The following is a 10,000-nucleotide window of genomic DNA, read 5'->3' as shown; positions in this document are numbered from 1 at the left end:
ACGTTTAAAAATCTCACCAAACTAACCAAAACCTGTACACTGTGTGCACGCCGAATTAAAGACTGTATGTAAAGCAGTCAAGAAAATACCTAAAATAATTTATTTAGAGTTTGTAGCTCTGTGGGCACGCAAAACCAAATTAAAGTGCTCGATTTGTGAAAGGAGTCCGGCTCTCTGTCACTTCATTCATACGTTAGCCAGTCAGCAGAAGCCAAAGACCAGCGTCCCGCTGCTATCCGTGCATTTATAACCGATAATAATGTGTAAATACGACGTTAGCTTTATATTGTGTTGAGAGAGAAAAAAATGAACGGCTCACTTGTGTAGCTGCTAATGCTAAAGCTAAGTTAGCTCCACCGAAGCTACATTAAGAGCTAGCGGCCGGTTCGAGGACTTATTTTAAACCTACAAACCTAAATTACAGCCGGGATATTCTGCACTCCGGAGAAGAACAGACATGTTTTAATACATCGGACCGTCAGCAGCTGCGCGGCCGAGCCGGGATCAGTGACAGGACGTCAGCGGTTAGCGGTTAGCAGTTAGCCGTTAGCCGTTAGCCTGGCTGTCAGTTACGTTACCGATGTTTTCTGGACGTGTCCCCGCTGTGTGATGGTCTTGCTGTGCCTCTCGTTCGCCACTTTCATCCGCTGCACCGCCGACATGTTTTCAGGAGTCACGAGCGGTCTGGACCAGGAGGACGGAGAGCCGGGAGCAACCGGGGAGAAAGAGAGAGGAGGAGTAGGAGGAGAAGAAGGGCAGAGGCGCCGGTAACCGGAGAAAATGTCCCGCTGGACGAGGCTATCTGCCGCCGGGGCTGTTTCTGTGTAGCGGGGCAGCTAGCTGGCTGGTAGCTAATAGCTAGCTGCCTGTTAGCCGAACCGAGCTAACCGTCAACATGACAAAGCGCCCCCTAATGGCGGGAAGATAGCATTACTTTTATTTTATTTTATTTATAAAAAAAATATTTAGTTAACACATAAATAATTAAAGAAATGATGAATACAAAATATATAATAAAAATTAAAAATATTTTTTTTAATTTTTATAATATATTTTTTCTATGAATTCAAAGTTTTTGAATGAGATGTAAATATAGTTGGGTAACGTCATATTACTTTGAAATGTAATCAGTTACTGGTAATACATTACATGGCAATTTTGTTTGTAATTAGTGACGTAATTCATTCATTTGATCATTTAAAAAAAGTAATTAGATCTGAATACTTTTGGATTACTTCAAAATCAAATATTGAAATATTGCACCTGCGCTTTTTTACACACTCAAAGAGTTACAAAAATAAAAATAAAACACATATTAAAATACACACACATATAATCAAAACATTACAAACAGCTCCAAAAACCAGAAACAGCCCCGAAATCACCATCACCAAACCCACCAGACTCCATTTAAATAATCAGGACTTTTAGCGTGTATAGAGCCAGCATATCTCCACCAGACTCCATGTAAATAATCAGGACTTTTAGCGTGTATAGAGCCAGCATATCTCCACCAGACTCCATGTTAATAATCAGGACTTTTAGCATGTATAGAGCCAGCATATCTCCACATGTAAATGGGTGAATTAAGGGTTTATTTCAACCAAACCAGAGTGGTGATTGTTGGAACAGTGGAAAGATGAACCAAGACAGCTTTTGTTAGTTTTATTTAGTTTCTGTCCACTTTGAATGAAGTGTATTTTACGATGCTAAAAGTACTGGTTATTTACATGGAGTCTGGTGGAGATATGCTGGCTCTATACACGCTAAAAGTCCTGATTATTTACATGGAGTCTGGTGGAGATATGCTGGCTCTATACACGCTAAAAGTCCTGATTATTTCCATGGAGTCTGGTGGAGATATGCTGGCTCTATACACGCTAAAAGTCCTGATTATTTACATGGAGTCTGGTGGAGATATGCTGGCTCTATACACGCTAAAAGTCCTGATTATTTACATGGAGTCTGGTGGAGATATGCTGGCTCTATACACGCTAAAAGTCCTGATTATTTACATGGAGTCTGGTGGAGTTTGGCGATGGTGATTTCGGGGCTGTTTCATGTTAAACTAAAAGGATCTTACTCTTTAACTAAAAGGTCTATCTCTGTAGGGATCCATCCCATAATGTTGTCAGACAAAAAATATTGATTAATGACAAAATGAAGCAACAAGAGCCGAGTGGAGTTTCTCTTTAATTCTATTTCATTACATCCCAGTCAGTCAGCTGGACACACACTGGCTGCACACACACACACACACACACACACACACACACACACACACACACACACACACACACACACACAGAGTCTGCTGGCTGTCTTGGAGCCAGGGGTCAGAGGTCGTCGGCAGGAAGTGTCCGCCTGTGTTTGTCAGTAAAGTTTCGGCGTGGAGTCCACGCGGGGGGGTGTCAGCCCGTTGCCAGGGTAACGTCCCTAACACCCCAGGCCGCTGATGGAGCCGATGCGGTCCATCTTCATCCCGAAGCAGCCTCCTCTTCCTCCGAACATTGACTTCCGGCTGCGCTGCCGAGACATCCTCTGCCGCTGCACTAAGTCCAGGTAGAAACGAGGCACCGCCTCCTGCCGGCCGGCCAATCGGCTCGCAGCGGCAGCCGGGTGGGAGGGGGAGGGGGGGCCGGCCGAGCCCTCCGTGATGTCATCAGAGGTGGGAGGGGCCGAGATGAGGGAGGAGAGGCGGGGGCCGAACAGAGAGTGTAACATCTGAGGAGAAGAAACATGGATTACTCAAACACTGTTCCTCTGGAGATCGGACAAAACATCGGAAAAAACATTGGAAAAAATATTGGAAAAACATCGGAAAAACATCGGAAAAACATTGGAAAAACATTGGAAAAACATTGGAAAAACATCGGAAAAACATCGGAAAAACATTGGAAAAAACACCGGACAAAACATTGGAAAAAACATTGGGAAAAAAAAAAAAAAATTTGAAAAACATGGGGAAAAATCATAGGAAAAAACATTGAAAAAAACTTTGGAAAAAATATTAGAAAAAACATTGGAAAAAACATCAGAAAAACATTGGAAAAAACACCGGACAAAACATTGGAAAAACATCGGAAAAAACATGGGAAAAACATTGGAAAAAACATCGAAAAAACATTGTTAAAACATTGTTAAAACATCGGAAAATAAACAAATTAACTTTTGAAAACAAACTTTTCTCCAACAATGACCTGATGATGATGAAGATGATGGTGATGAAGATGAAGATGATGAAGATGATGTCACCAGACCTGTTTGTTGTCTCGTTGAGATGGTGAAGGCCTCGTCTCCACGGCGACGGTGAGGAAGAGCAGGACAAGAGGAACCAGAGAAGAAGAAGAAGAAGAAGCCATCTTTATTTGCAGGGAAGAAAAAAAACAGAAATCAATAAACAACAACATCTCCGCGGCAACAGAGACATTTCCCTGTGTTGGCTGGAGATCCTCTGTGTTGTCTGGTGGCAGAGAGGCCATTGGACTGTTTCCCAGAGGTCATCTGATTGGTCAACAGATCCTCACTCCCATCTGGTAACATACTAGTGCTACGTCCTCTCTACAGTGGTCTAGTGCTACGTCATCTCTACCGTGGTCTAGTGCTATGTCCTCTCCACGTGGTCTAGAGCTTCGTCATCTCTACCGTGGTCTAGTGCTATGTCCTCTATGTGGTCTAGTGCTACGTCATCTCTACCGTGGTCTAGAGCTACGTCATCTCTACCGTGGTCTAGTGCTACGTCCTCTCTACCGTGGTCTAGAGCTACGTCATCTCTACCGTGGTCTAGTGCTACGTCCTCTCTACCGTGGTCTAATGCTACATCCTCTCTACCGTGGTCTAGTGCTATGTCCTCTCTACCATGGTTTAGTGCTACATCCTCTCTACCGTGGTCTAGTGCTATGTCCTCTCTACCATGGTCTAGTGCTACGTCATCTGTACGTGGTCTAATGCTACGTCATCTCTACCGTGGTCTAGAGATTCGTCATCTCTACCGTGGTCTAGTGCTACGTCCTCTCTACGTGGTCTAGTGCTACGTCATCTCTACCGTGGTCTAGTGCTACGTCCTCTCTACCGTGGTCTAGAGCTACGTCCTCTCTACCGTGGTCTAGTGCTACGTCCTCTCTCACGTGGTCTAGTGCTATGTCATCTCTACGTGGTCTAGTGCTACGTCCTCTCTACCGTGGTCTAATGCTACGTCCTCTCTACCGTGGTCTAGTGCTACGTCCTCTCTACCGTGATCTAGTGCTATGTCCTCTCTACGTGGTCTAGTGCTACGTCCTCTCTACGTGGTCTAGTGCTACGTCATCTCTACCGTGGTCTAGTGCTATGTCCTCTCTACCGTGGTCTAGTGCTATGTCCTTGCTACCGTGGTCTAGTGCTACGTCATCTCTACATGGTCTAGTGCTATGTCATCTCTACGTGGTCTAGTGCTATGTCCTCTCTACCGTGGTCTAGTGCTATGTCATCTCTACGTGGTCTAGTGCTATGTCCTCTCTACGTGGTCTAGTGCTATGTCATCTCTACGTGGTCTAGTGCTACGTAATCTCTACCGTGGTCTAGTGCTATGTCCTCTCTACGTGGTCTAGTGCTATGTCATCTCTACGTGGTCTAGTGCTACATCATCTCTACCGTGGTCTAGTGCTTTGTCCTCTCTAAGTGGTCTGGTGCTACGTCATCTCTACCGTGGTCTAGTGCTACGTCATCTCTACATGGTCTAGTGCTATGTCATCTCTACGTGGTCTAGTGCTATGTCCTCTCTACCGTGGTCTAGTACTATGTCATCTCTACGTGGTCTAGTGCTATGTCCTCTTTACGTGGTCTACTGCTATGTCATCTCTACGTGGTCTAGTGCTACGTCATCTCTACCGTGGTCTAGTGCTATGTCCTCTCTACGTGGTCTGGTGCTACGTCATCTCTACCGTGGTCTAGTGCTACATCATCTCTACCGTGGTCTAGTGCTATGTCCTCTCTAAGTGGTCTGGTGCTACGTCATCTCTACCGTGGTCTAGTGCTATGTCATCTCTACGTGGTCTAGTGCTACGTCATCTCTACCATGGTCTAGTGCTACGTCATCTCTACCGTGGTCTAGTGCTATGTCATCTCTTCGTGGTCTAGTGCTATGTCATCTCTACCGTGGTCTAATGCTATGTCATCTCTACGTGGTCTAGTGCTATGTCATCTCTACCGTGGTCTGGTGCTACGTCATCTCTACGTGGTCTAGTGCTATGTCCTCTCTACAGTGGTCTTGTGCTACATCATCTCTACCGTGGTCTAGTGCTACGTCATCGCTAACGTGGTCTAGTGCTATGTCATCTCTACGTGGTCTAGTGCTTCGTCATCTCTACATGGTCTAGTGCTATGTCCTCTCTACCGTGGTCTAGTGCTACGTCATGTCTACCGTGGTCTAGTGCTACGTCATCGCTACCGTGGTCTAGTGCAATGACCTCTCTACGTGGTCTAGTGCTTCGTCATCTCTACCGTGGTCTAGTGCTATGTCCTCTCTATGTGGTCTAGTGCTACGTCATCTCTACCGTGGTCTAGAGCTACGTCATCTCTACCATGGTCTAGAGCTACGTCATCTCTACCGTGGTCTAGTGCTACGTCCTCTCTACGTGGTCTAATGCTACATCCTCTCTACCGTGGTCTAGGGCTATGTCATCTCTACCGTGGTCTAGTGCTATGTCATCTCTACGTGGTCTACTGCTATGTCCTCTCTACGTGGTCTACTGCTATGTCATCTCTACGTGGTCTAATGCTACGTCATCTCTACGTGGTCTACTGCTATGTCCTCTCTACGTGGTCTACTGCTATGTCATCTCTACGTGGTCTACTGCTATGTCCTCTCTACGTGGTCTACTGCTATGTCCTCTCTACGTGGTCTAGTGCTACGTCATCTCTACGTGGTCTCGTGCTACATCATCTCTACGTGGTCTAGAGCTACGTCATCTCTACGTGGTCTACTGCTATGTCATCTCTACGTGGTCTAGTGCTACGTCATCTCTACCGTGGTCTAGTGCTATGTCCTCTCTACGTGGTCTGGTGCTACGTCATCTCTACCGTGGTCTAGTGCTACGTCATCTCTACGTGGTCTACTGATATGTCATCTCTACGTGGTCTACTGTTAAGTCATCTCTACATGGTCTACTGCTATGTCATCTCTACGTGGTCTCGTGCTACGTCATCTCACCAAACAGACTAATCTGGAAACATTTCTGCAGTCGGTCGATTCAAACAGAACTTTACAGTCAGAAGAATTAAAACACCTAAATCAAAATGTGTGTGTGTGTCTGTGTGTGTGTTTGTGTGTGTGTGTCTGTGTGTGTCTGTGTGTCTGTGTCTGTGTGTGTCTGTGTGTGTGTTTGTGTGTGTCTGTGTCTGTGTCTGTGTGTGTGTGTGTGTGTGTGTGTGTGTGTCTGTGTCTGTGTCTGTGTGTGTGTGTGTGTGTGTGTGTGTCTGTGTGTCTGTGTGTCTTAGTGTCTGTGTCTTAGTGTCTGTGTGTGTGTCTCTCTTTGTTTGTGTGTCTCTCTTTGTTTGTGTGTCTCTCTTTGTTTGTGTGTCTCTCTGTGTTTGTGTGTGTCTCTCTTTGTTTGTGTGTGTCTTGTGTGTGTGTGTCTCTCTGTGTTTGTGTGTGTCTCTCTGTGTTTGTGTGTGTCTCTCTTTGTTTGTGTGTGTCTCTCTGTGTTTGTGTGTGTCTCTCTGTGTTTGTGTGTGTCTCTCTTTGTTTGTGTGTGTCTCTCTGTGTTTGTGTGTGTCTCTCTTTGTGTTTGTGTGTGTGTGTCTCTCTGTGTTTGTGTGTGTCTCTCTTTGTTTGTGTGTCTCTCTGTGTTTGTGTGTCTCTCTGTGTTTGTGTGTGTCTCTCTTTGTTTGTGTGTCTCTCTGTGTTTGTGTGTCTCTCTGTGTTTGTGTGTGTCTCTCTGTGTTTGTGTGTCTCTCTGTGTTTGTGTGTCTCTCTGTGTTTGTGTGTCTCTCTGTGTTTGTGTGTCTCTCTGTGTTTGTGTGTCTCTCTGTGTTTGTGTGTCTCTGTGTGTCTCTCTGTGTTGTTTGTGTGTGTCTCTCTGTGTTTGTGTGTGTCTCTCTTTGTTTTGTGTGTTTGTGTGTCTCTCTTGTTTTGTGTGTCTCTCTGTTTTTGTGTGTCTCTCTGTGTTTTGTGTGTCTCTCTGTGTGTCTCTTGTGTGTTGTGTGTCTCTCTGTGTTTGTGTGTGTCTCTCTTGTTTGTGTGTCTCTCTCTGTGTGTTGTGTGTCTCTCTGTGTTTGTGTGTCTCTCTGTGTTTGTGTGTCTCTCTTTGTTTGTGTGTCTCTCTGTGTTTGTGTGTCTCTCTTTGTTTGTGTGTGTCTCTGTGTTTGTGTGTGTCTCTCTGTGTTTGTGTGTGTCTCTCTGTGTTTTGTGTCTCTGTGTGTGTCTCTCTGTGTTTGTGTGTGTCTCTCTTTGTTTGTGTGTGTCTCTCTTTGTTTGTCTCTCTGTGTTTGTGTGTGTGTCTCTGTGTTTTGTGTGTCTCTCTTTGTTTTGTGTGTCTCTCTGTGTTTTGTGTCTCTCTGTGTTTGTGTGTGTCTCTTTGTTTGTGTGTGTCTCTCTGTGTTTGTGTGTGTCTCTCTTTGTTTGTGTGTGTCTCTCTGTGTTTGTGTGTGTCTCTCTGTGTTTGTGTGTGTCTCTCTTTGTTTGTGTGTCTCTCTGTGTTTGTGTGTGTCTCTCTGTTTGTGTGTGTCTCTCTCTGTGTGTGTGTGTCTCTCTGTGTTTTGTGTGTCTCTCTGTGTTTGTGTGTCTCTCTGTGTTTGTGTGTCTCTCTGTTGTTTGTGTGTCTCTCTGTGTTTGTGTGTGTCTTGTGTTTGTGTGTCTCTCTGTGTTTTGTGTGTCTCTCTGTGTTTTGTGTGTCTCTCTTTGTTTGTGTGTGTCTCTGTGTGTTTGTGTGTCTCTCTGTGTTTGTGTGTCTCTCTGTTTTTGTGTGTCTCTCTGTGTTTGTGTGTCTCTCTGTGTTTGTGTGTCTCTGTGTTTGTGTGTCTCTCTGTGTTTGTGTGTCTCTCTGTGTTTGTGTGTCTCTCTGTGTTTGTGTGTGTCTCTCTTTGTTTGTGTGTCTCTCTGTGTTTGTGTGTCTCTCTGTGTTTGTGTGTGTCTCTCTGTGTTTGTGTGTCTCTCTGTGTTTGTGTGTCTCTCTGTGTTTGTGTGTGTCTCTCTTTGTTTGTGTGTCTCTCTGTGTTTGTGTGTCTCTCTGTGTTTGTGTGTCTCTCTGTGTTTGTGTGTGTCTCTCTGTGTTGTGTGTTTGTGTGTGTCTCTCTGTGTTTGTGTGTCTCTCTGTGTTTGTGTGTGTCTCTCTGTGTTTGTGTGTGTCTCTCTGTGTTTTGTGTGTCTCTCTGTGTTTGTGTGTGTCTCTCTGTGTTTGTGTGTGTCTCTCTGTGTTTTGTGTGTCTCTCTGTGTTTGTGTGTGTGTCTCTCTTTGTTTTGTGTGTGTCTCTGTGTTTTTGTGTGTCTCTCTGTGTTTGTGTGTCTCTCTGTGTTTGTGTGTGTCTCTCTTTGTTTGTGTGTGTCTCTCTGTGTTTTGTGTGTCTCTCTGTGTTTGTGTGTGTCTCTCTGTGTTTGTGTGTGTCTCTCTTTGTTTGTGTGTGTCTCTCTGTGTTTGTGTGTCTCTCTGTGTTTGTGTGTCTCTCTGTGTTTGTGTGTGTCTCTGTGTGTTTGTGTCTCTCTGTGTTTGTGTCTCTCTGTGTTTGTGTGTGTCTCTGTGTTTGTGTGTGTCTCTCTGTGTTTTGTGTGTCTCTCTGTGTTTGTGTGTGTCTCTCTGTGTTTGTGTGTCTCTCTTTGTTTGTGTGTCTCTCTGTGTTTGTGTGTGTCTCTCTGTGTTTGTGTGTCTCTCTGTTTTGTGTGTCTCTCTCTGTGTTTGTGTCTCTCTCTTGTGTTTCTGTGTGTTTGTGTGTCTCTGTGTTTGTGTGTGTCTCTCTTTGTTTGTGTGTCTCTCTGTGTTTGTGTGTCTCTCTGTGTTTGTGTGTGTCTCTGTGTTTGTGTGTCTCTCTGTGTTTGTGTGTCTCTCTGTGTTTTGTGTCTCTCTGTTTGTTTGTGTGTCTCTGTGTTTGTGTGTCTCTCTGTGTTTTGTGTGTCTCTCTGTGTTTGTGTGTGTCTCTGTGTTTGTGTGTCTCTCTGTGTTTGTGTGTGTCTCTCTGTGTTTGTGTGTGTGTTTCTCTGTGTCTTGTGTTTGTGTGTCTCTCTGTGTTTGTGTGTGTCTCTCTGTGTTTGTGTGTCTCTCTGTGTTTTGTGTGTCTCTCTGTGTTCATGTTGTGTCTCTGTGTTTTTGTGTGTCTCTCTGTGTTTGTGTGTGTCTCTCTGTGTTTGTGTGTGTCTCTCTTTGTTTGTGTGTCTCTCTGTGTTTGTGTGTCTCTCTGTGTTTGTGTGTGTCTCTCTTTGTTTGTGTGTGTCTCTCTGTGTTTGTGTGTGTCTCTCTTTGTTTGTGTGTCTCTCTGTGTTTTGTGTGTCTCTCTGTGTTTGTGTGTGTCTCTCTGTGTTTGTGTGTCTCTGTGTTTGTGTGTCTCTCTGTGTTTGTGTGTGTCTCTCTGTGTTTGTGTGTGTCTCTTTGTTTGTGTGTCTCTCTGTGTTTGTGTGTGTCTCTCTGTGTTTGTGTGTGTCTCTCTGTGTTTGTGTGTGTCTCTCTGTTTGTGTGTGTGTCTCTCTCTGTGTTTGTGTGTCTCTCTGTGTTTGTGTGTCTCTCTGTGTTTGTGTGTGTCTCTCTTTGTTTGTGTGTGTCTCTCTGTGTTTGTGTGTGTCTCTCTTTGTTTTGTGTGTCTCTCTTGTGTGTCTCTCTGTGTTTGTGTGTCTCTCTTTGTTTTGTGTGTCTCTCTGTGTTTGTGTGTGTCTCTCTTTGTTTGTGTGTCTCTCTGTGTTTGTGTGTGTCTCTCTTTGTTTGTGTGTCTCTCTGTGTTTGTGTGTCTCTCTGTGTTTGTGTGTGTCTCTCTGTGTTTGTGTGTGTCTCTCTTTGTTTGTGTGTCTCTCTGTGTTTGTGTGTCTCTGTGTTTGTGTGTG

General features: G+C 44.8%; 3 protein-coding genes across 3 annotated transcripts in view; all 3 read right to left on the bottom strand.

Annotated features, from left to right (window-relative positions):
* LOC114545283 (stress-associated endoplasmic reticulum protein 1) overlaps nt 1–898 on the bottom strand; it is a 6,669-nt gene extending 5,771 nt beyond the window's left edge. The window contains exon 1 of the mRNA XM_028563579.1: nt 579–898. Coding sequence (XP_028419380.1) covers nt 579–662 — 84 coding nt within the window. The 5' untranslated portion in view covers nt 663–898. The remainder of the gene's footprint in view (nt 1–578) is intronic.
* LOC114546103 (zinc finger protein 721-like) overlaps nt 1–10,000 on the bottom strand; it is a 1,066,380-nt gene that overhangs the window by 101,821 nt on the left and 954,559 nt on the right. The gene's annotated exons all lie outside the window — the stretch shown is intronic.
* LOC114545280 (C-type natriuretic peptide 2-like) overlaps nt 2,437–10,000 on the bottom strand; it is an 8,408-nt gene continuing 844 nt past the window's right edge. The window contains exons 2-3 of the mRNA XM_028563576.1: nt 3,261–3,362; nt 2,437–2,724 (exon numbers count right to left, since the gene is read on the bottom strand). Of these exons, the coding sequence (XP_028419377.1) occupies nt 2,437–2,724; nt 3,261–3,362 (390 nt within the window). The remainder of the gene's footprint in view (nt 2,725–3,260; nt 3,363–10,000) is intronic.

This window comes from Perca flavescens, chromosome 19, assembly GCF_004354835.1.
Source record: "Perca flavescens isolate YP-PL-M2 chromosome 19, PFLA_1.0, whole genome shotgun sequence".
Classification (NCBI taxonomy): Eukaryota; Metazoa; Chordata; class Actinopteri; order Perciformes; family Percidae; genus Perca; species Perca flavescens.
This window is presented reverse-complemented; position numbering and strand designations above follow the sequence as displayed.